Source organism: Geotrypetes seraphini, chromosome 11 (assembly GCF_902459505.1).
Source record: "Geotrypetes seraphini chromosome 11, aGeoSer1.1, whole genome shotgun sequence".
NCBI classification, from domain to species: Eukaryota; Metazoa; Chordata; class Amphibia; order Gymnophiona; family Dermophiidae; genus Geotrypetes; species Geotrypetes seraphini.
The window spans coordinates 99017914-99042536 of NC_047094.1; the positions used below are offsets into that span (position 1 = coordinate 99017914).

Sequence of the window (24623 nt, forward strand, 5' to 3'; positions counted from 1 at the left end):
AATACTCTCGGGTGAATTCCATCCGGTCCAGGGGATTTGTCACTTTTCAGTTTGTCAATCTAATAGTATATCATGTCCAATTCCACGTTCACTGAGGTGAGGCTATCCTCTATGTCACCCATGAATACCCTCCCTGTTTCCGGCATTGTTGTTGTGTCCTCATTGGTAAAGACGGAGGCAAAGAATGAATTTAGCCTATCTGCAATTTGTTTGTCTTCTTTAATGCACCCTTTCCTTCCTTGGTCGTCGAGAGGGCCTACTGCCTCTCTTGCTGGTTTTTTCCCTTTTATATATCTGAAAAAGGGCTTGAAGTTTTTGGCTTCTTACGCTATCTTTTCCTCATAAGCCGTTTTGGCGTCTCTTACCACCTTGTGACATTTCTTCTGGTCGACCTTGTGACTAATCCAGGCCTCCGTTGTTCGTTCGCGTTTCCATTTCTTGAATGAGTCCCTCTTATCCCTTACCGCATCCTTCACCCCTTTAGTTAGCCAAGCTGGTTCTCCTTTGTTCTTTTTTCGCCTTCCTTTGGATATCTGCGGGATGTAGAGATTCTGCACTTCAGTGATTGTATTTTTTAGTAGGGACCATGCTTGATCGACCGTTTTGATTCCGGCTGTCTTATTCATGAGCTGTTTTTTTACCATGACTCTCATTTTGTCATAATTCCCTTTTTTGAAGTTAAAGGTTGTGGTTTGGGTCTTGGTTCTTTTTCCCTTCCCAATGCCAATTTTAAAATTGATCATGCTGTGATTGCTCGTCCCCAGGGGGACCAGGACTTCCACGTCTGATGTTCTCCCAGTTAAGCCATTGAGGATTAAGTCCAAGGTTGCGGATCCCCTTGTTGGTTCTCCCACCATTTGTTCTAAGAAGCAGTCCCCTATTGTTTCCAGGAACATCGTTTCCCTGCCGCAGTTCGAAGTTCCTAGGTTCCATTTGATCCCTGGAAAATTGAAGTCTCCTATGATTGTTACATTTCCCGTTCTACATTCATGGTTGATTTCCTTCATCATTTCTTCAGTCTGTGCTGGGGGTCGATAATAGAGGCCAATTTTTGTATCTGCATCGCTTTTTCCAGAATCAATATCATCACACTGGAAGTTCGTGCGTTTGTGGGGTCCTTCACCCACAAGACTCCAGAGGAAGGCCAGCTAAGGCCGAAACATGCACATATCGAGTCACAGAGCCTGAACCACTAAGCCACCTGATGAATAAAGGACTTCTATGTAACAGTGTTCACCAATCTCATCAGGACATATCCACTCTTTGCCTTGTGAAGGGAGGTACACTTAGTAATCTGCGCCACCAGGGAATCCACTTTCGGTGGAACAAAGAGCTGGTTAAATTCAGTATCTATCTGATAGAGCTTTGCCATGGCTTTGGTCACCTGAAAGGGCCCCTCCGGGACCTCCCAATGGTCCGTTATCATTTTTGTAATGTCTTGATGAGAGGGGAAATGTGTTTTGTGCTTTTGTGATCTTAAGCGAGCACTGTGTGGCTGAGGACTGTGGAGTTTCTATCTTCAATTTCTGGAGGGATTCGGTGATTACCTAAACTGCACACAGTTGGGTCATCTCTGAGATCAAGGGCCTCCACCAGATCTGGATCCAATGTAGTTCATAGTGACCCCCTAGACATGAAGCATCATCTCCTGCTACTGACCCAGACTGGAAAAGTAAAGGCATTGTGCCAGTCTTCCTCAGACTAGACATTCCCGGCTTGTGCATGGCTCTGCTACTGGGAAATTGCATTCTTAGTGTGTGTGTGTGGGGGGGGGGGGGGGAACCCCAGTGCTAGCATGGCTACAATACCTGAAGATTCTATGTGGCCCTTGTTAATCATGTAAGCTTCAAACATCATATTGATGAATTCAGGGGGAAACCCCTGTCTAGGACATCCAGACGGCCCCTGTGGATGCTCCCAAGTTCCTTTCTTTGTTTTGCTGGGGATGCACTTGCACTGCTCCCCAGCTCACACCTGGACTTATTGCCTGGCCCTCACACCATCAGGGCACTAACACCCCCTGAGGGACTAAAGAAGGCTAAGCCAACAGCTCCTGTCTCCCCCATGCCACATGGAACGTGGGACTTAGATAATCCTCAGTCGGCCATCCAGCACAAATCTGCTACAAATCCAGGGTATCTTGGCCTGAGGAGTACATCACACCTATTTTTGATCAAAACCGAGGTGTTTTGAGGCAGAGGCTTTTGTTTTCAAATCAGTAAATCCAAGATGGCTGCTGCAGAAGTAATTTTAGTGCCAAAAATGGCCTGTGGGAGCTAACCTGCGGTCCAAAAGCTAGTGATTTGGGGATTTTAGAGAAGGGAGACCCTGGCTTTAACACCAAAACACAAACACAAACAAAACACTTTTAAAGACCCTCCATGATTCTGACAGCCTATTTACTCTCTGTGCTACACTGTGTGCTAGGGGTTGCTTGTGAGGAAGCTGCAAACAGCTTACAGGGAGAACTTCTGAGCCTGGAATCTGGACTGCTTGTCTCTTTGAACATAAGAATTGCCGCTGCTGGGTCAGACCAGTGATCCATCGTGCCCAGCAGTCCGCTCACACGGCGGCCCCCAGGTCAAAGACCAGTGCTCTAAATGAGTCCAGCCTCACTGCATATGTTGCAGTTTAGCAGGAACTTGTCCAACTTTGTCTTGAATCCCTGGAGGGTGTTTTCCCCTATAACAGACTCCAGAAGAGCATTCCAGTTTTCTATCACTCTCTGCGTGAAGAAGAACTTCCTTAAGTTTGTACGGAATCTATCTCCTTTCAACTTTAGCGAGTGCCCTCTCGTTCTCCCTATCTTGGAGAGGGTGAACAATCTATCTTTATCTGCTAAGTCTATTCCCTTCAGTATTTTGAATGTTTCAATCAGGTCCTCTCTCAGTCTCCTCTTTTCAAGGTCGAAGAGGCCCTGTTTCTCCAATTTCTCACTGTACGGCAACTCTTTCAGCCCCTTAACCATTTTAGTCACTCTTCTCTGGACCCTTTCGAGTAGTACCATGTCCTTCTTCATGTATGGCGACCAGTGCTGGATGCAGTACTCCAGGTGAGGGTGCACCATGGCCTGGTACAGCAGCATGATAACATTTTCCGATCTGTTCATGATCCCCTTCTTAATCATTCCTAGCATTCTATTCACCCTTTTCGCCTCCGCTACGCATTGCGCAGACGGCTTCATCGATTTGTCGATCAGAACTCCCAAGTCTCTTTCCTGGGAGGTCTCTCCAAGTACTGCCCCAGACATCTTGTATTCGTGCATGAGATTTGGGCCCAGTAATCAGTCAGGGGGAGGAAAGCTGCCTGATCCTGGAAAAGCTGCCATGGAGCCACTCAAGCCCACTGAGGATAGAACCTAGGGTAAGCCTTGTTCCCATGGGACTGGTCCCTAAGCCCCTGAACTGTTAATGCAGGTTGTCCAAGCAGATCTTCTGCAGCACCAAAAAGCCTCACAAACGGTAAGCAAAAACTGAATGGAAAAATAAACATTGGTAGAAAAAACAGGCTTCTACCACCTCACTTGTAGAGACAACTGAGGAATTGTTGGACAGCCCAGATAGATGGGAGGCAGAGCAAAAGAATGCTAATGAGGCTACTACTATTATTATTATTTTTATAGCGCTACTTGACGTACGCAGCGCTGTACATTGTCACAAAGAAGAAAGTCCCTGCTCAAAGAGCTTATAATCTAAACAGACAAGACAGACAAACAGGATGTCATGGATACAGATAAGAGGACTAGTTAATCTACTGGCTGGGTCCCTTGGAGGGCAGTGGGAAGTAGGTTTATGAATTGAAGGCTATATCAAAAAGGTGGGTTTTCAGTGTGCTCTTAAACAAGGTAAGGCACAGGTGTCAAAGTCGGTCCTCGAGGGCCGGAATCCAGTCGGGTTTTCAGGATTTCCCCAATGAATATGCATGAGATCTATGTGCATGCACTGCTTTCAATGCATATTCATTGGGGAAATCCTGAAAACCCGACTGGATTCCGGCCCTCGAGGAGGGACTTTGACACCCCTGAGGTAAGGGAAGGGGCTTGGCGGACAAACTTGGGTAATTTATTCCAAGCATAGGGAAAGGAACGAAGTCTGGAATTGGCGGTGGAGGAGAAGGGTACAACCAAGAGGAATGGAGGCTCTCTACAAAGAATTCTCACGGGACTAGATTGACTACCCCAAGGCTCAGGCATAAAGTGTCTGTCGCACTAGAAGAGGAGATAGTGGATGCTTGCAGATGGACAGGCTGGATGGGCTATTTGGCTGTCATCTGCCATCCTGTTTCTAGGATGCTGGGCTCTATGTACTCACGTCACCCAGCATGGAACACCTTATGTTTGTTGCGGGGGGGGGAGGCAGAAATAGTATTTGTGATGCCAAACATATACCATATAATAATTTACAGAGAACGCTTCGGAAAGAACCCTTAGCCTAGCATGGGACCACTCGGAGGCCTCTCAGCTCCCGGTCACACTCCGCAACAATAATTCTCAGCTATCCCCATAGCGACGAAGAACAAAGGGCCGCCCGCCCTTGGCGCCTGTCCCTTTAAGAGCTATATGACGCAAGAGGACGTGCTGACGTCAAGGGCGCCCCCCCTCCCCTGCGCGCTATATGGCCGTGCGCGACACAGCCGCCCTCTCTATCTGCCGAGGCCAGAAACGGAGAGGAGCAGAGGCGACCGCGGGATACCGACTCGACCAGCGCTATGAAGATCTGGACTTCCGAGCACGTGTTCGAGTAAGTCGCGTCCGTTACAGGCTTCCGCCGCGCGAGCGGCGCTTTCTGGAACTTTCCGCTGCCTGGAAACCGGCACGCGAGAGCCGGTAGCCGGAGTCGGGGGGGGGGGGGAAATGGAGAAGTGGCGACTGGGGGCAACGGGAAGATAAGATGAGAAGTCAGTGGAGTGGGGCGGGCACGGAAGCGGCGTGAAGGGGTCAGAGTGACGATATTAGAGATGGAGGGGGTTCTGGTGCAGAGGCGCAGGGTGGGGGGGGAGGAGGAAGGGAGGGGAGAAGTGGGGCCGGGGAAGGGAGGAGAGGGTGGAGGAAGAGGGGCGAGATAGAGGTAGGGTGAGGAGGGAAAGAAACCAAAGGGGGTGAGATGGGGGCGGGCGGGGAAGAAGAGGTGGAGGGGGTGGGATGAATCTAACTAGGCAGGCCGAGTGGGACCGGATATGACGGTGGGGGCTGCTGATCCCCCCCCCCACCTCCTTTGTCAGGGTTGGACCTGTGATCCAGTATCCCGGGGGCAGGAATGCGGAAGAGGAACGCGGGCGGTCTGAGGGGTGCCGGCTAGTTCCCGTGTCAGACTGGAGCTGAAGCAACGTCTTCCGCTCTTCATCCGGGGGGGGGGGGGACACGTGTCCTGGCTCTCTCTTCGGGGATGGAATCCGGTTGTGTCTGACCTTCAGAGGGTGGAGGTTGCAGTTGTAGTCGGCCAGACAACGTGATCCATTGCTTCCTAAGTGACCTTGACTAGGGCACTGGGCAGCCTTACAAGACGGGTCCTTCACATTTCGGTTGTTTGTTTTTGCAGAGGTGCTGTTGGGACACATAACTGGAAATCTATTTGGGACAGAGAGGGAAATTCAAAGTACCTGATTAGATTTTTAGCCATTGCTTAAGTCAATTTAATTGTTTTGTAAACTGCTTGGAATCCTTTGGGAGATTTAACTGTATATAAGGCACCGCATTAAATTAAAAATGAATGTTTTAGAGAGAGAAGCAAAAAATAAAATGGATAGCTAGGTACTAGAGTTATCATTATAGGCAGGCCTACTAAAAGAAAATAACAGATATGCTGATTTAGTTTTTTCTTACTAAACAGTATGTATGGAGAATGAGTACTATACATAATAAAAGCTAATCCTTGCCCTTCTGTGCTTGTAACATTTTACATAATTTATCCGATTACCAGCAAAAGAAGATAAGACAGCTAACTTTCCCATGAGTACTTTGGGAGCAGAATATTGTCTTTATGGCAATGGCAGAGCAAGGGGTGACCCACCTCAAAAGATAAGCAAGCAGCAGCTATAGCTATAAGTGGGCCCCTTCCTTCTTGGCTGCCCCCTCCTACACTGTATGGCAGGAGCTAATTAGGAAGGCTTTATACCACAGCTGTGCAGCCCTTTCTATGCCTGAAAAACCTTAAATAGTTTGAGCATATGACGGCTAATGTGCTGTCCATGTAGTAAAGGCTAGTGGGAAATAACAGCTAAATAACGTTGACTAATTTTGACCGTTGCGCTATAATTATGTAAGCGTTAACGGCTATATGTTGTGTTAATAAAATCAGCCAAGCAGACAAGATTCCCCCTTGCTCCTACCTATGAGTCTAACTCAAATTTCTCTATAGTACAGTATATTAAATAGTAAATGTTCTTGTGTGTTCTTTCTAACAGCCATCCCTGGGAAAAGGTTACTACAGCTGCCATGCAGAAATATCCAAATCCCATGAACCCTTGTGTGGTTGGAGTAGATGTAATGAATAGGCATGTCGATTCTACTGGGAAGCTGCACAGTGACAGACTGCTTAGCACTGAATGGGGAATACCCTCTCTTGTCAAATCAGTAAGTGCATCAGATTAGGGCAGCCAGAACTTGCTGTTGATGTCATATGTGATCTGTGCCTTAGTAGCAGGAAGCAGGTGGTGGTAACGTGAAAAGGTCTTAGGTGATAAGGCAGATAGTCTACTCAATAGCTAAGTGATGAGAAAGGTGGTGGTTTTTTTTGTTTTATATCCTATTTACTTTTAAATTGACCAGTTTATTTGTACACACGATAGCAAGTACAGTCAAAACGTTGGATAGCGAGTAACGTGGTTTGCGAGTGTTTTGCAAGACGAGCAAAACATTTTCTTTTTGTTTTTTATAATTTTTTATTCATTTTAAAAACTTTCATCAAGTGTATAACAATCATAATAAACACAATTAATCAGAGCACTTGCATATCTTATCATTATAATCTAAAAATACAAATGTAACCCTCTTCCCACCCTCCCTCAAATCCCTTCATATTTTCTTAAATTTTAACTCGGTAAACGAGCATTGTCTTGCAGTACGAACACATAAGTGCATCACATCAAATACACACAATATATGTGCCGCGTCGCATCACTAATCGCGGCTGAACATATTACATGCACCCGCAGTTCAAGTGCACACAACACCCACATCTCACGCTGTGTGCAGCTGAACGTAATAAAAGCATCACACCTAATTTACCCACAGTGTAGTTAGTGACTTTTCGAAACGAGTGAGATCTTGCAATACAAGTAGTTTCCATTATTTCCTATGGGGAAATTTTGCTTTGATATACGAATGCTTTGGATTACAAGCATGCTTCTGGAACGAATTATGCTCGCAAACCTTGCAAGGTACCATTGTAATTTCTTGAAATGGGTTAGTGTATCGGCTACAGTAACTTCTCTAAGTAACTAGGTGTCTTCAGCAGAACAAACTGCTGGAAACCAGGTTGTTTTCAGATTGTGGGCCAGGGAGATCTGCCCCTAGTATAATCTCAAAAATCAGCAAAACTGTTGCTGTTATTGATGCATTTAGTGAGAGATGTGAAAAATAGAAAATAGCAGTGCAAGACTCTGTCCTTAAACACCAGTCTAAAGGAGAAGATGTGCTGCTGGGGTTCTTGGGACTAGTTCGAAGGCTGCTGAAAAAGCCAACACACTCTGCTAAAATCACAATGCAGAGAAGTAGGCCTAAGAGGAAATGTCTTGGCATGGATAAAATCATTTCTGTCTAAAAAAAAAATTTATATCAAAGACTAACGAGAGTAGAATGGCAGGAGGATACCAGCAACTAGAAAGAACAGACATAGGGGTACCACAGGGATCCACCATGCCACCCCAGCTGTTCCAACATCTTCCAACCACTAGGAAAATTCATCCAAAAGCAGGGGTAGGAATGCTACATTAGACAAATGACGTCCAGCTGATTATCCCACTGAAGAGACAATCAAAATGGGCCTAGAAAATATTTTGATGGTTCCAAGAAAATAGACTAGTAGCTAACAAATAAAAAGCAGAACTACTTCTCATAAATGGGGAGGAAACGGCCCCAGATTTCAACAGCAATACCATAGAATCATCCAAGAATGAGATGAAAAACAAGGAGTACGGCTAGATCCAAGCCTAGACATAGCACATCAATGCATGGTCAAAAATGCTTATGCCAAATTTTTTACTGGGTTAGAGGACTGAAATCCTACCTCTCCCAACAGGCAGGTCCAACATAGTAATATCTCTGGTGCTCACAATCTTTGACTACTACAATGCAAGCCTGCTGGATTTATCAAAATGCGTGATCTAAACAGTACAAAATGCTACAGTAAGGTTTTTGCTGGGAAAATCAACAGACTAATGCCACCCTGCTACTGAAAGAGCTACACTGGCTTCTGATTAAAAGCAGGGTGAAAATCAAGATCTTATTGCTGACGCACAAAACCATTTACCTCTCAGAACCGCAATATCTAACATCCAGACTACATAATCACGCGCTCAAGCCAAGAGTCTCTACTACAAATACCCTCCTTCAAAGAGAAATACAAAAGCACAAGTTCTCTGTAATGGCTCCAACGTGGTGGTATGCCCTACCGAAGGAACTAAAGCCAGAAAAGGATAGACTTTCCTTTTCTCAGGCTACTTCAACTAAAACTGTGAGCTGACAAGAGGGAGAAAGCTACATAGAGGAAAATGGCAGGCTTCCACTCGAACATGATAGAACAGATCATGACATGTATGCACATACGGTAGTAGATCTTTCAAAACATGTTTAAGAGGAATTTAGCGATGGTTCTAAATTAGGATAAGAGTAACTTAAAATTATCTAGGAAGAGTGTAAATAGAACAGATATGGTATATATTTTTAGAACAAATTAGGATGCATTGTTGTGGGGAGACAGCTAAGGTACATGACCCACCTTGACCTCTATACAGCACAAATGGCCCAAAAATGTGGATCTCGGCTTATATTTGTACCTTCGCCTACCCGCCCTCCCTTCCGGACCTATTGCAGGCCTCCACATGGCCTACCACAAGACCCGGTGATCCAGAGGTGGGGGTGGGACATGAGGGATACCCTCGTCCTGGCTGAATCCAGAGTCCCACTGGGTCCCATGGCAGACCCAGTGGAAGCCTTCAAGGCATCAGAAGGGAGATGGTACAGGGCAGTAAGGCAGGGAGTATGGGGGGAGGCTGGGTGCAGAGCCTGGCAGAGTGGTGAGGGAGGAGGCGCTGGGTACAGATCCGGGCAGGGAACTTGAATATTAATTTGCTCCCCCCCAATCTTATATTCAATTCAACCATTTTTCCTCCTTTTGGGGGGAAATGGTGGTCTCGACTTATATTCGGATCTATTTATACTTGAGTTCTAGGGGAAAATGTATCACTCGCAATGTGTTAGCTAAACAACTCATGTCTTCCCTTGGTTAATACAGGGTTTTTCTTGAACCAGATGCATGGGATTTGTTCATAGTGCTATGTTTATGTTATGTTTAATATCATTTGTTATACCGTCTACACTACACTATATTACAGACCTCAGCGGTTTGCATTCCAAGTTACATTAACATAACATTCTGTCTCATTTCCTGTACTAACATAAACATTCTCTTCCATATCCATACATTGTTCTACCGCTGGCACTGCCTCACTTCCTGATTCAGAAATCATTTTTATGTCTTGGATCTTTTGCATATGGTTCCTAACTTGTGTAGGTTCCTTAGCCTCATTGAGCCTCGGGTTTGAAGGCAGTAATATCTCCTCCAGCCTTTCTCCCATGGCTGACTTTTGCTGAGGGCTTTGGCCAGCTGCCTTCAGTTTCCAGGGTGTAGTGCAACTCCTCTTTCCCTTTCCTCACCTGTTTAATCAGGCTCACAAGTGAAACAGGAGCTGTCATTGGCTGAGAGGCTCAGTGCTTCTGTACTTGTCTCAACATTTTGCTGTAGCTTTGAGGCATTTTCTACATCCCACCCCCTCTCTTCTGCCTAACTAGTGCAGGAGGTGTATAATATGTGGACACTCACCCTTGCAGGCTCTTCAGGCAAGGATGAATAAGCCTTCAGTGCAGAAATGATTTTCTTTCCTGCAGCCTTTGACTTCAACTGATTAGTCCAGACTTTGGGTAGCTCTCCATTGACTGGGCAGGTCTTTTGCTAAAACTTAGGGATTTCTCTGCTGATGAACTTTTCCCTGTTGCAGCATGTAATTATAGTCTACTTAGTTGGAACAGTTAAGCTATTTAGGAGGGTGTAAATATAGCATTCTTAGTTAGAATGGTTAACTGTAATCTGGTATAAACATAGCATACATTTATGATGATGTAATAATGTAAATGCAACCATAGCCAAGCAGCTAGGAGATTAACAATCACAGTGGAATCCATCTGAATCTGTATTTTAAAATCCATTACAAATTTTTTTGAAATCTCCTCTGAATTGACTCCCCAGTTAGTAGTAGTGGTATAGAAGCTTCCAAGAAAGATTTTTTTTCCCAACTATTTAGAATGAGTGTAAATATAGTGTTCTTAGTTAAAATGGTTAACCTTTTTTAGGATGAGTGTAAATATAGTGCTGTTACTTGTAAAACTTGAACCACATGAGTAATACAAATGCATCAAATCTGCTAGAATTCATGCTTTATTTACCCTAGTCAACCAGCTAGGATGCCAGCGACAATCACAGTGGAAACCATGTGAATCTGTATTTTAAAACCTTACAGATGTTCTTGAAAATTGCTCTGAATTGACTCCCCAGTCCATTAGTAGCAATACAGAAGCTTTCAATAAAGAAAAAAAATCTTTTCTAGTTTAATAGGCATGTCAGTCTTGAGCCAATGGGTTTAGGCACCTTCACTCGTGGGGTGTGTAGAGAACCCTATTTGCATTTTTCCACTCTACCTGCCTTCTCCCTGGGCTGTCCTGTATTCCTCAGTTATCTCTCTACATGGAAGGTGGTAGGAGTCTGTCTGTTCTGCTCATGCTTTTTTTTTTTTTTTTTTTTGTTATTTGGTTTGAGTCTTTTTGGTGCTGCAGAGGCTCTGGTGCTGGGACACCTGGCTGCAAGAGAACACAGACTTTCAGGTCAGAAGTGTGTTGCCAAGGGGCCACCTGCATTGCAAGGCACTCTTGGCCAGACTGCACTAATGATTTGGAAGCCCAGGGACCGGTCTCTTGGGAGCATGGCTCACCCCAGGTTCTGTTCGCAGTGGGCTTGATAGCACTGATCCTGGAAAACTGCCATGGAGTTGACTGTGTTCCCCCATTTCCACCCCAGCGTGCAAGTTTCAGTAGGGATTTGAGGCCTTATTCTTGCTGGAAGGACTGAGGCAGTTGAAAGAAGCAAGCAGTCAAGTTTTCTAGCTTGCTTGAGAGAGGTTCTCGAGAACTCTTCGGCTACCTGGCCTAGGCAGCTCCAAGCTCAAGCATGATAGTGAGTACAGGGGCTGACTGCCTATAAAACAAAATCAGGGAGGAGTGTCTTTAGAAGTATGTGTGTTTGGGGGGGGGGTTCTGGGGCAAGGGTCATGGTCACCCACCCCTAAAATCACTATTTTTAGAAACCCTGTGTAGCTCCCACGGATCATGTTGCTGCAGCCATCTTGGATTTCCCAATTTTTGAATAAGTATCTGCTTCAAAACACCTCTATTTTGCTCAAAATTAGGTTAGATGGATTCCTCAGGCCAGGATACTCCAGATTCATGCCTGATTTGCGGTGGATGATCTGTTCCATGTGCAGCACTGTACGTGATTGGGGGCAGGAATCACAGGATCACAATCCCAAGTCTCTACCAGATAGCAGACCAAAGACACCTAGGGGCTCTGCTCAAGGTAATTTTCATGACTCCAGATGTTTGTCAGTACTAGGTGGAATGTTCAGCCCAGAGATCCTTCCTGAGGCAGAGATTTGGGGGAGCTAAACGTCTCCAGTCTTCCAGAGCCTATGTCACGAGCCTCCAAAATGTAATTATGATGCCAAGATGGCAGCTGCAAACTCAGGAAGGAGGTTAACGGCTTATTGGGAGGAATGAACAAAAGTCACCACATACGCTGGCTGCTGGACAATATTCAGGAAGGCTACAAGCTCGTGTTTTCATCCACTCTCGGACATGTTTGTAGACTCCCCGACGGGAATAAGGGACAAAGCAATCCAGGTCCAGGCCACTGTGCAGAGACCTGGCAGCTATTGAAACAGTTCTGAAAGAAGAATAGGGATTGGGCAGAACTCTATATTCTTCATTGTGCCCAAAAGAGACTCTGAGAAGTGGAGGTAGATTCTAGACCTGAAGTCAGTAAACGCTGCCCTCAAGGCCTGCATTTTCTCATGGAACAGGTTGTTCGTTGCCTCAGTGATACCAAGGGAGTTTTTGGCCTCTAGATCTATCTACATATTCCCATCTTTCCAGACCACAGGAAATTTTATTTTCTTCTGCGTTACAAAACACTTCCAGTTTCTTACGCTGCCATTTGGGCTGGCTACATCACCATGGATATTCACCAAGGTGATGATCATAGTGGCAGATTACATACCTGAACAATTGACTGATTTTCAAGCAGATTTCAAGCCCCATCCGAAACTGAGAGCAGAAGTGCTGTAAGATGTGTGGTCCAGCTCCTTCAGACCTTAGGCTGGGTTATAAATTTCTGGAAGAGTCACCTCAAACCATTACAGTCCCTGGAGTACCTGGGCATAAGCTTCAGTATGAAGGAGAACAATGTTTTCTTCCTGGAGGCCCGCAGATTGGACCTCACACAGCAGATCAGGGAACTGCAGGACAAACTGGGCTCAGTGGTAGCAGCAATGGACGTGGTCCCTTGGGCCAGGGCGCATTGGACCCCTACAGGAGATATTCCTATTCTGGTATTCCTGTTCTGCTGGTCTCGGCAAAGAGATGTACAGGCACATCACAGCATGGGCTGGTGACTACAGCCAGTCTCTGACCCGAGGAATGTTGCTTCGCATTTCCACCTGGATGAGGCTGACAGATTCCAGCCTATTTGACTGGGGTGTGCATTGTGACAGTGCTCCCCTGCACATAGGAAGTGATCGATAACAGGTTGAAACTGAGCGCTATCTGCCTGGAGCTTTAGGCATTGGAGAACTTCCAACAGGGTAAAGCAGTCAGAGTATTCTTGGACAATGTAAAGGCAGTTTCCAGGATTAACATAGGGACCTATTGCCCTGGGAAATCTGGAATCTTTAGTCTTATCGCATAGCTTTCGAGCGTGCAGCATTAGTGTGCAAAGGCTATTCAGAGATAGTTGTTGCTACTCTCTTGAGGTCCAAGAAACAGACAATGCTGTCAGCCTACGTGAAGGGTTTCTAGAGCTGCTATGCACAAAAACGAGGACCCGGCTAAGGCCCCGATTGTACTGGTGCTAGCATTTCTTCAAGAAGGACTTGAAAAAGGCAGTGGGCTCCCTCAAACTACAAATCACAGGGGTCTAGTGCTTCAGACCTACAAAGAAAATTAGCCTCTCATCCAGATTTTTGAAGGAGGTCTGCATCCGCCAATATGGCACCCTTTTCTGGAGTGGAAACTGAATCTCATTCTACAAGCTCTAGCCAGAGCTTCATATGAGCTATTGGAAGAGGCATCAGTAATGGACATCTCTGTGAAAGCAGCATTTTCGGTGGCTCAAAACTGGTTTTTGAACAGCTATCGGATTTTATTGAAACGTCTAATGCTTTACATCCCAATCAAACTGGATTTCGTAAACACCACAATACTGAATATTCAATGCTAGGCCTTATAAATAACATTCATTACTTTCTAGATCACCAAAAATCGGTAGCTCTATTTTCTTTGGATCTTTCTGCGGCCTTTGACACTATAGATCACACTCTGCTACTTAATCGTCTGGAATCTCTTGATGTAAGTGGACAAATTTTAAACTGGTTTAGCTCTTTTCTTTCTGACCGTTCATCTATTGTTACTGTTAAGGATGATCACTCTGCTCCTTATACTTCATCTTTTGGAATACCCCAAGGTTCTATTTTATCACCTCTCCTCTTCAATATCTTTCTCTCCCCATTACTCACTATCTGCCAATCATTAGGTTTCACTTCCTTTTCATATGCAGATGACATCCAACTCCTACACCCGTTCAACCTTAAAAGGACGATGAAATTAAAGAAATTAACAGTAAACTAGAAAAAGTCAAAAATTGGCTTAGCTCCAATAAACTATCTTTGAACCTACAGAAAACCCAAACTATGATTTTTACTTGGAGAAAAGACATTATTCCAATATCCTCGTTATTTACTTGATAATTCTCCAATTGAATCAGTATCATCCTTAAAAATCTTAGGTGTAATCATTGACACTAACTTAAATTTTCACGATCACATCAACCAAATAGTCAAATCTTGCTTTTACAAACTCCGTCTTATACGTTCTATTTCCTCTTTTTTAGAACCTAAATCCATTAATATTCTTACTCATTCTATGATAATATCAAAATTAGATTACTGTAACTCTCTACTCTTCAATATACCGCAAAAAGAAAAAAAGAGGCTTCAAATAATTCAAAACACTGCAATAAAACTAATCCACAAAGCAAAAAAATATGACCACGTAACTCCATTACTGATCAAATCGCATTGGCTGCCCATTAACCACCGGATCACTTTTAAAATAGCATTACTAATCTTTAAGACTATGGCATCTAATGAACCACAATTCATATCCAGAATGATTATCCCTTATCATTCTCTTCGATCTCTTCGGTCCTCATCTCAAGACCTACTATCAGTCCCTTCTTTAAAAATAGTGGGCACAAGAAGAAACGAAATGTTTTCCGTTTTAGCACCTCAAACTTGGAATGCCCTGCCCCTTTATATAAGAAAAGAAAAAGACCTCAGCTCCTTTAAAAAAGTTTTAAAATCCTTTTTATTTAAAGATGCTTTTATTACTTAATGATTTAACACTTTATTTAAAAATTTTTCATGTTCAAAACTTTTAACCTTCTAAATATATCCCTTGCCCCCTCCTATGTGTTTTTACCATTTATGTTTTTTCTATTTTAGATTGAGAATACTGTAACTGTGCCCCCCTTTCCTACTGTATCTAGTTAGTCATGTTACCCCTTCAGTTCTAACATTGTATGTTATAAATTATTGTTTTTTTTTTTTAACTTGTTAAAATTTTGTTTCTAATAGAGTCTGTTATCTCATATGATGTTTTAAATTGTACATCGCTTAGAAATTGTCATAGGCGATTCATCAAATAAAATTGAACTTGAACTTGCACAAGTATTGGAGCTGCAGGCTCTTTTCTGCAAGGAACTATTTCTCAGAATATCGGAGATGGGAGTAGTACTCTGTACATTCCTGTCCTTCATGAAGGTGATGTCTAGTTGTCACATCAACCAGAAGGTCTGGTTACTTGCATATACACCTTCGGGATCCAAGAAGATAGACAAGGTCATGGAACTGCTAGATGGTATGCAGAGTATTGCTATGTTACTTAGAAGTGACTGATGAGTTTCGGCTATCTGATTGTGTTTTTGCGCTAGGCACTACTTGCCAAGGACATCGGCTTCCAGATGGATTTGAAAGGCCACTTTGCCGACTTATATCAGTGGTAAGAAACCTCCCACTTCACTAGGAAGCATGGCTTCCTCCTGGAAGGAGTACAAGGCAGTATCCATGAAAGATTTGTAGTGGACACATGGTTCTTTCTCCATTTGCAAACTTTTACAGGGTGGATGTAGCAGCAAAACTGGATACTGCACTTGGAGCTTTAGTGTTGTCAGCAGGCTCAACTTTCCCACCCTAGATTCCAGGAACTGCTTTGATATATCCTAGTTGTTCAAGACTGACGTTCCTATTGAGCTAGAAGGAAGGATTATATACCTACTGTGTTATCTTCTTTCTAGGAGATAACAAATGTTGGTCTTGAAGCCTGCCCTGTCAGATGACTTGTCCAGAGCTATAGACAGTTAGCTCCTGCTAGAGGCCAAGGGAATAAGCAAGCTCAAGAAACCAGGGGGGTATCCTATGGAACCCCATGTCTGTTTTAGTGCAGGTTGCACTCAAGTAGGTGGTCTGTGTCCCTCCTAGTTATGGGTTATAAAGTGGTGGTGGTTGTGAGTGGAACACAATAAAAAAAAGGGGGAGACTCCCCGTGCCCCTCCTACTTTGTTTTTTTTTTTTTTTTTTCTCCAGAGCTGTCCACCTGCTTTGATAACAAACTGAAGAATCCAGGACAACCCAGGGAAAAGGGAGGTAGTTCAGAAAAATGCAAGTGAGGCTCTCTACACATACCCCGTGGGTGAAGGTGCATAAACCCACTGAGGTTCTTCTAGAAAAGATTAACAAGATAGGTAGGTAATCTTTCTTTATGATTTTAAGTAGAAACATGCTCTTTAGAAGGTGGGTGTAAATACATCTATTCCAAATGTGGTATGTGTTGACTAGATTTTCAATTTATCCATAAAGTATTAGTTAACTTATTTGGGTTTCATCTACCAAGTTGATTTGGGGGTTTTTCCATGCAGATCATTGGTGCATCTAGATCAAAAACCTATGTTCGGGAACACTCTGTGGTTGATCCTGTGGAGAAAACCTTTGAACTCAGATCCAGTAATGTAAGTATATGTGGCATTGTAACTTGAGTATGTGGTGAGGTGTTGATTTATATTTGACCTGAGTACTACCAAGAACCAAATTTTAATACAGGGACTGGTTTTTATCATATTTTGTAATCTTGGTAGACTTCTTGTTTGGTACGTGACTTCTTGTATCTCATTCCACAGATTACATTTACAAATATGGTGTCAGTAGATGAAAGGTTGATCTATAAACCACATCCTCAGGACCCATATAAGTGAGTGCTGAACCCTCTGTTCTTACCAAACTAACTTTAACAGTTCAGTATTTAGTTTTAGATTAAATGGTTTTGTTTTTGGTTTGTTTTTTTTAATGCCTTTGGGGAAAATAAACTTACAACTCAGATGTAGCAGCTTTCATATTGACTTAAATATGAATTGCCTAATAAATGCACATTGTGGTTTTTCATCATCAGGACTATTCTAACGCAAGAAGCAATAATCTCTGTGAAAGGGGTGAGCCTGAGCAGTTACCTTGAGGGGTTGATGGCCAACACGATATCGTCTAATGCCAATAAAGTGAGTTGTGTGGACATGGATCTAAGAAACAAATTCATTCTGTCTTAGTATTCATGCACCATCTGAAATGCTTTAACGTGGCTCCAGGCTAGACTGTATGATTGATATTACCCTTGTGAACTCCGGGAGATGCCCACATTTCTGGCTTTCAGTTCCAGGGGCCCCCTACCCTATAGCAGACATGACTTTTGGCTATGCAACTAAATGCCTAGAATTTATCCAGACAAATATGCGGGAAGTGGGTGAAAGTGTATATGAATAATGTTAGATTTTAACAGGAACGTGACAGGTGTTAAGCCAAAGATAACCTGGAACAAAGAACTCTAACCACAGCTATTTTCTTTGGGATAGATTTAATTGTCTGTCTCCATATCTGGCTTAAAGCTTCTGACCCTCTGCTTTTCTGTGTGAAAGTGTAAACATGCTGGATGTTTTACTTGGTAAAACTGAAGACACCAATTCTGAGCTTTCTGTTCAGCCTGTAGAGCTGTTGGATAATAGGAAACCTCTTTCCTCCATTGCCTTAAGATAACATTTCTCTGGTTTGGTATGTGCAGTAATTGACGCTTACATGAGCAGATCAGCAGTGGTATGATGATAGCATCCATACAATGATCACTGCTAAAACTTGGTTAACAAGGATGAGAAGGTGAGTGCATAGCATATATTATCCCAGGACAAGCAGGCATGATATTCTCACATGTGGGTGACGTCATCTACGGAGCCCCAGCGTGGACAGCTTTTCAAGCAAACTTGATTGAAGTTTCAAGTTTGCTACACTGCACCACGCATGTGCATGCCTTCTTGCCCACTAGAGGGCGCATCCCCACCTCGTGGTCCTCAGTTCAGTCTTTTCCGCGGAGCCAGAAGCCCTGTGGAAATTGTGTTCTTCGTGTTTAGCCTTCTGACACCGCGGCTGAGTGTTTTTCTCTCGGTCGCTGTGCTTATTTTGGTTTTTTCTTTTATTGTGTATAGAGTTTCGTCAAAAAAAAAAAAAAACTTATTTTCTTCCGTCGGCTCCGGGGGCTCCCGGTAGCCGCGGCCGCGGGACCTCGTTCGTTCCCGGCCGGGTTTCGTGTCCATGTCCCGTCCCTTGACGGGTTTTAAAAAGTGCACCCGGTGCGATCGTCTCCTTTCAATTACCGATCCTCACCGGTGGTGCTTGCTTTGTTTGGGCCCTGAGCACCCGACCGATTCTTGTACTCGGTGCTCTACTTTTCAAACCAGGGCCCTCCGTCGCCGTCGCGCTCGGATGGCGGAGCTCTTTGCGGTGGACACCGGGGCGGGGAAGGCCTCGGCTTCGGCCCCGGCCTTGACCTCGGCCTCGTCTCCCTCGACCTCGCCCCGACAGCCCGCTTCGTCGAAGCCGGTCTCCTCGACCCCGAAGTCGACGAAGGGTAAGTCCTCACTTCCTTCTTCTCTTCCAGCCTCGAAGAAGCCATCCTCTGGATCATCGACGGGGGCGGGTGGGTCGTCCTCGGCCCCGCCCCGAGCGTCGAAGTCGGGTGCCCCGCGGGAATACTCGAGACCGAGGTCGCCCTCGAGGGAGCACCCGCCGGCCCCGGATCTACCTGCCATGATGGCGGTACCGGCCTTTCAGGACTTACTCCGTGCGCTTATTACCTCGGAGCTGTCCGGTGCCCTCGCGCACCTCCAGCCGCCTTCGGTGGCCCCGGCGTCGGCGGCCTCGGTCTCGGTACCCTCGACTTCGGCCCCCGGGACGGCTTCGGCCTCGACCCCGGCCTTGCCCTCGACCTCGGTGGACCAGCCTGAGCGGAGCGTGTGGCCTCGGGACAAGGGGCGGAGGGTTCGGAGGATCGCTTCCTCTTCATCCTCGTCGAGGTCCTCCCGGGGCTCCTTGCCCTCGGGTCGGCCTCGGGCGAAGCGTCGGTCGAGGAAGCCCAAACGTCAACGGGTTTCTCCTCGACGACGCGGTCGCTCCTCGACGACCAGGGCCGAGACCCTTCGGGTCTCCGAGCTTCGCCTCGATAATCCGGGGCTTCTCCGTTCCTCCGAGGTTGAGTACTCGAGGGACTCTTTGCCGAGACGGAGGGGGCGTGCCTCGATCCCTCATACCCCGGGGACTTCCCGCAGGGGTTCCTCGGGGCGTGGCCGCTCCCTGACCCCGTCGAGGTCGCTTGGTGCGGCCTCTTGGGGTTCGGGCACGGGGAGGGAGCCTCGTTATTCCCGTGAGGCGTCCCCTTCTTTCTTGGCGACGAAGGCTTCTCGTTCTCCCTCGCCTCCTTCGAAACCCTCTTCCTTTTCCAGATTTGTCCTTGATATGGGAAGAGCCTTGGACCTTGATCTGGCGTCAGGGTCTCAATATACGAAGGAATTTTTGGAGGAGCAGGATTTGCCCTCTCCTCCCAGAGAGACCCCCCGGCTGCCTCTTAACAAGGTTCTACACCAGACCTTCCTGAGGAACTTGGACTCCCCTCTTACAGTCACAGCTGTTCCGTCTAAGATGGAGTCGAAGTACCGCACAGTCCCCTGCAAGGGCTTCGATAAAGCGCAGTTGTCTCACCAGTCGTTGCTGGTGGAGTCGGCGTTGAAGAAGTCCCAGCCTTCTCGGGTCTCGGCTGCGGTTCCCCCCGGGCGGGAGGGGCGGACCCTGGACAAGTTTGGTCGTCGCCTCTATTCTAACTCCTTGATGGCCGCCCGGGTCCTTAATTACACATTCACCTTCTCCTCCTATTTAAGGCAGATGGTCAAGGCGTTGCCCAGGTATTATGGAGTCATGCCCGATTCCCATAAGGAGGATTTTGGGGCCTTTATGGCCAATTTATCTCAGCTGCGTCTCTACCTCTTTCATGCAGTTTACGATGCCTTTGAGTTGGCCTCTCGCGTATCCGCCTTTGCGGTGGCGATGCGCCGTCTCGCGTGGCTTCGTACGTTGGATATGGACCCGAACTTGCAGGAACGTCTGGCCAACCTTCCCTGTGTTGGCTCCGAGTTGTTCGATGAGTCCTTGGAGGCGGCGACCAAACGCTTGTCTGAACATGAGCGCTCTATCGCCTCATTGGTCCGTCCTAAACCCCGGGCCCCGCCGCAGAAGCCGTTTAGACCCCCTCCGCGGCGGTACCCACAGAAGTCGACGCCGGCCTTCTCCAGGCCTCCGCTCCGGCGTCTCCAGCAGCAGGGCAGAGCGTCCCAACCAAAGCCTCAGGCGCAAGGAGCGTCTAAACCCGCTCCGTCTTTTTGACGTGATGCGCGGTTGGGGGCGGGCCCCCTCCGCACTGTCAAAGGACCCCCTTCCTATCGGGGGCCGATTACAGGCCTTTCTTCCAGCCTGGGCCAAGATCACGTCGGACGCTTGGGTGCTCTGGATCATCTCCGAGGGTTACTCGCTAAACTTCTTAGCCAGGCCGCCGGAACATCCGCCGGGGGCTTCTCTTGGCTGTCGAGACCAGCTTCCTCTTCTCCTGTCGGAAGCCAAATCCTTGTTGAGCCTTCGGGCGGTGGAGCCTGTGCCCCCGAACCAAAGAGGACGGGGAGTTTACTCCCCAGTACTTTTTGGTCCCGAAGAAGACAGGGGACTTACGCCCCATTCTGGACCTCCGGAGGCTCAACAAGTTTCTTGTCCGGGAGAAGTTCCGTATGTTGTCCCTTCCAGCCCTGTACCCTCTGTTAGAATCGGGGGACTGGATGTGCTCCCTGGATCTGAAGGAGGCATTTACGCATGTTCCGGTGCATCCCGCCTTCCGCAAGTTCTTACGGTTCAAGGTGGGGGAGTTGCACCTCCAGTATCGCGTCCTCCCCTTCGGGCTGGCCTCGTCCCCTCGGGTCTTCACGAAGTGTATGGTGGTGGTCGCGGCTGCCCTGAGATCTCAGGGGCTACAGGTATTCCCCTACCTGGACGATTGGCTGATCAAGGCTTCATCCAGGGAAGGGGTTACCTCAGCGACCCGACAGACTATCATCTTCCTTCAATGTCTGGGGTTCGAGGTAAATTTTCCCAAATCGCAGCTGTGCCTGACTCAATCCCTTCAGTTTATCAGGGCCGTGCTGGACACGGTTCGCCTTTGGGCGTTCCTTCCCTCGTCGAGACTGGAGACTCTGCTTCGACTGGGCCATCAGATTTCGCTGCTGCGCTCCGTCTCTGCACACAGGCTGATGATTCTACTCGGCCACATGGCCTCGACAGTTCATGTCACACCGTTTGCCCGATTGCATCTGAGACTCCCTCAGTGGACCTTGGCCTCCCAGTGGCGTCAGGATCGGGACCCGTTCTCCCTTCCTGTAACGGTGACTCCTTCCTTGAGACGATCGCTCCGTTGGTGGACCAACTCTTCCAATCTTTCCGGGGGTTTGCTCTTTCTCGTCCCTTCACATCGCAAGGTCCTGACCACGGACTCTTCGGAGTACGCGTGGGGGGCTCACCTCGACGGTCTGCGAACTCAAGCTCTATGGTCGGCAGAGGACCGTCTTTGTCACATCAATGTGTTGGAGCTTCGTGCCATTTTCCTGGTAGCTCGAGCGTTCTGTCATCTGCGCAATCAGGTAGTCCTGGTACGGACGGACAACCAAGTGACCATGTAAACAAACAAGGGGGAACGGGCTCTTGGTCCCTGTGCCGGGAAGCCTTGCGCCTTTGGGAATGGGCGACCTTCCAGAACATCTTCCTGCAGGCGGTCTACATTCAGGGAGAAAAGAATTATCTCGCAGACAAACTCAGTCGTCTTCTCCAGCCGCACGAGTGGTCGCTAAACTCCCGAGTCCTGCGCGAGGTCTTCGACCGCTGGGGGACTCCTCAGGTGGATCTCTTTGCTTCCCCGGAGACTCGCAAACTGCCCCTCTATTGTTCCCGGATTTACTCCCAGGACCATCTCGAGGCAGATGCCTTCCTTCTTGACTGGGGAGGGAGATTCCTTTATGCGTTTCCTCCTTTTCCTCTGATCTTGAGGACGTTGGTTCACCTCAAGTCATCCAGAGCAACTCAGTGCCAGGGAGCCTCTACTTCTGCCAGTTTTTCCCTCTCTGCTGTCTCAGAGTCGGGGTTCGCTGTTGCATCCCAATCTTCAGTCATTACATCTGACGGCTTGGTTCCTTTCCCCCTGACTTCGGCGGTCAGGGAGGTGTTGGAAGCCTCGCGCAAGGCCTCGACTCGGCTTTGTTATTCCCAGAAGTGGACCAGATTTTCATCCTGGTGTACCTCGCACCATCTGGACCCGAGTTTGGTTCCGGTGTCCTCGGTTCTGGAATATTTGCTGCATTTGTCCAAGTCTGGGCTGAAGACAACTTCCATCCGGGTGCATCTCAGTGCTATTACTGCTTTCCATCGGCATCTAGAGGGACGTTCTCTCTCTCTTCATCCTCTGGTGGTTCGTTTCATGAGGGGTTTAGTTAATGTTAATCCTCCTCTGAAACCTCCTCCTGTAGTTTGGGATCTGAATGTGGTCTTGGCTCAGCTGATGAAACCTCCCTTTGAGCCAATTGACAAGTCTCTTCCTAAGTTTCTCACTTGGAAGGTGGTCTTTTTACTTGCTCTCGCGTCTGCTCGTCGAGTTAGTGAGCTTCAGGCTTTGGTTGCGGACCCGCCCTTTACTGTGTTCCATCATGACAAGGTGGTTCTTCGCACCCATCCTAAATTTCTACCTAAGGTTGTGTCTGATTTCCACCTCAATCAGTCTATTGTTCTTCCGGTGTTCTTCCCGAAGTCCCACTCTCATCCTGGTGAGGCGGCGCTTCACACGCTGGACTGTAAGAGGGCGTTGGCTTTTTATCTCCAACGTACCAAGTCTCATCGGAAGGTTCCTCAATTATTTTTGTCCTTTGATCCTAATCGGCTGGGACATCCTGTTTCCAAGCGCACCTTGTCCAACTGGCTATCTGCTTGTATTTCTTTTTGCTACGCTCAGGCTGGTCTCACGCTCCATGGTCGAGTCACGGGGCATAAGGTCCGGGCGATGGCAGCTTCTGTTGCTTTCCTCCGGTCTACTCCTGTGGAGGACATATGTAAAGCTGCCACTTGGTCTTCGGTTCAAACGTTCACCTCACACTACTGTCTGGACACTTTGTCCAGGAGCGACGGCCGGTTTGGCCAGTCGGTGTTACGTAACCTGTTTTCCTAAATTGCCATCCTCCCACCTGCCCTTTTTTGGTTGGCTTGGAGGTCACCCACATGTGAGAATATCATGCCTGCTTGTCCTGGGATAAAGCACAGTTACTTACAGTAACAGGTGTTATCCAGGGACAGCAGGCATATATTCTCACAACCCGCCCTCCTCCCCGGGAATGGCTTCTTTGCTGGTTATGGAACTGAGGACCACGAGGTGGGGATGCGCCCTCTAGTGGGCAAGAAGGCATGCACATGCGTGGTGCAGTGTAGCAAACTTGAAACTTCAATCAAGTTTGCTTGAAAAGCTGTCCGCGCTGGGGCTCCGTAGATGACGTCACCCACATGTGAGAATATATGCCTGCTGTCCCTGGATAACACCTGTTACGGTAAGTAACTGTGCTTTCTAGCCCTAGGTCTACTATTGGAATGTCTGTCGCTGCAGCTATCCCTGTGGGCAATCTGAATTAGATTTATCCCATTCAGAATGGTCTTGGCAACCTGTATGCTCAGCTTAGGCTAGAACATAACAGCTACACTGGGTCAAATTAATGGTCCATCTAGCCCAGTGGCCAATCCAGTTCTTTAATACATGGCAGAAACCCAAATAATAGCAACACTTTCATGTTACCGATCCAGGGCAAGTAGTGGCTTCCCCCAATTCTGACTCCTTTTTATTATTCTGCTTCCAGGGTCGTGATGCAATGGAATGGGTAATCAATAAACTGAATACAGAAATAGAAGAACTGGCTGTGTCAGCAAGAGGAAGCATGCGAGCATCGATGGCAGCTGCAGCATTTGTAGAGAAATAAAAACTCTAGCCACACTCTAGCAGTGTCCAGCTCTCTGAGCGAAACATGCTACGGCTTCTTTTCAAGCTGGTGATCTATTTATTTTTATTTAAAAACAGATATCTGAAATAGGTTTTAATTGTGATAGTTGAAGAGGGACTACAGAGTCTTGTGAACAAGAAGAAATCTACAGGTCATGAACAGGCATGGAATGCTAACATGTTTTGGATTTGTGTGCAAATGATCACTTGCATGTGCCACATTTGCTCTCCCAGCAGAAGGTGACTTGTATATGCCAGGATTCACTTGCATACTTTCCAAGAGTTTTGTTGGTGAGATGATCCAGAATGTTGTGCCATTTAATTCTTGGAACCCAGAGCTCCTTTGGGACCAACTTACATATATAAACCAGCGCTTTATCTAGCGACAATTGCCTTCTCTTGTTTGGATGATACTATTTATGTAGTGGGAAGGATGGTACGATACTTGAAACTGAAGTAAAGCAAGTACTGTAAAATATATATTTGTACAAAAAGCCTTTTTATAAGATAACTCTTAGTTTGAAGAAATAGTATCTTTCAGCTATGGAAAAAATAACACAAGTTTCACAATAATTAAAGGAGTTTTTCATTA

General features: G+C 46.7%; 1 protein-coding gene across 2 annotated transcripts; it reads left to right on the forward strand.

Moving 5' to 3' along the window:
* The first annotated feature begins 4581 nt into the window (after positions 1-4581).
* PRELID3B (PRELI domain containing 3B) lies at positions 4582-24623 on the forward strand. Of its 2 annotated transcripts, none has more exons than XM_033914083.1 (6): positions 4582-4739; positions 6403-6571; positions 16515-16604; positions 16773-16843; positions 17042-17144; positions 23892-24623. In XM_033914083.1, the coding sequence occupies exons 1-6, from the start codon at positions 4708-4710 to the stop codon at positions 24009-24011; spliced, it is 585 nt and encodes a 194-aa protein (XP_033769974.1). In that variant the 5' UTR covers positions 4582-4707; the 3' UTR covers positions 24012-24623. The 2 variants fall into 2 exon arrangements, with proteins under 2 accessions (XP_033769974.1, XP_033769976.1); XM_033914085.1 differs by lacking the exon at positions 4582-4739 and adding an exon at positions 5400-5539.

What these genes read in the sequence shown, in the direction of transcription:
- PRELID3B (XM_033914083.1), top strand. Translation starts at nt 4,708, where the DNA reads ATGAAGATCTGGACTTCCGAGCACGTGTTCGA. An exon ending in ACTTCCGAGCACGTGTTCGA is followed by an intron (nt 4,740 to 6,402) that starts GTAAGTCGCGTC and finishes TCTTTCTAACAG; the next exon opens with CCATCCCTGGGAAAAGGTTA. An exon ending in TACCCTCTCTTGTCAAATCA is followed by an intron (nt 6,572 to 16,514) that starts GTAAGTGCATCA and finishes TTTTCCATGCAG; the next exon opens with ATCATTGGTGCATCTAGATC.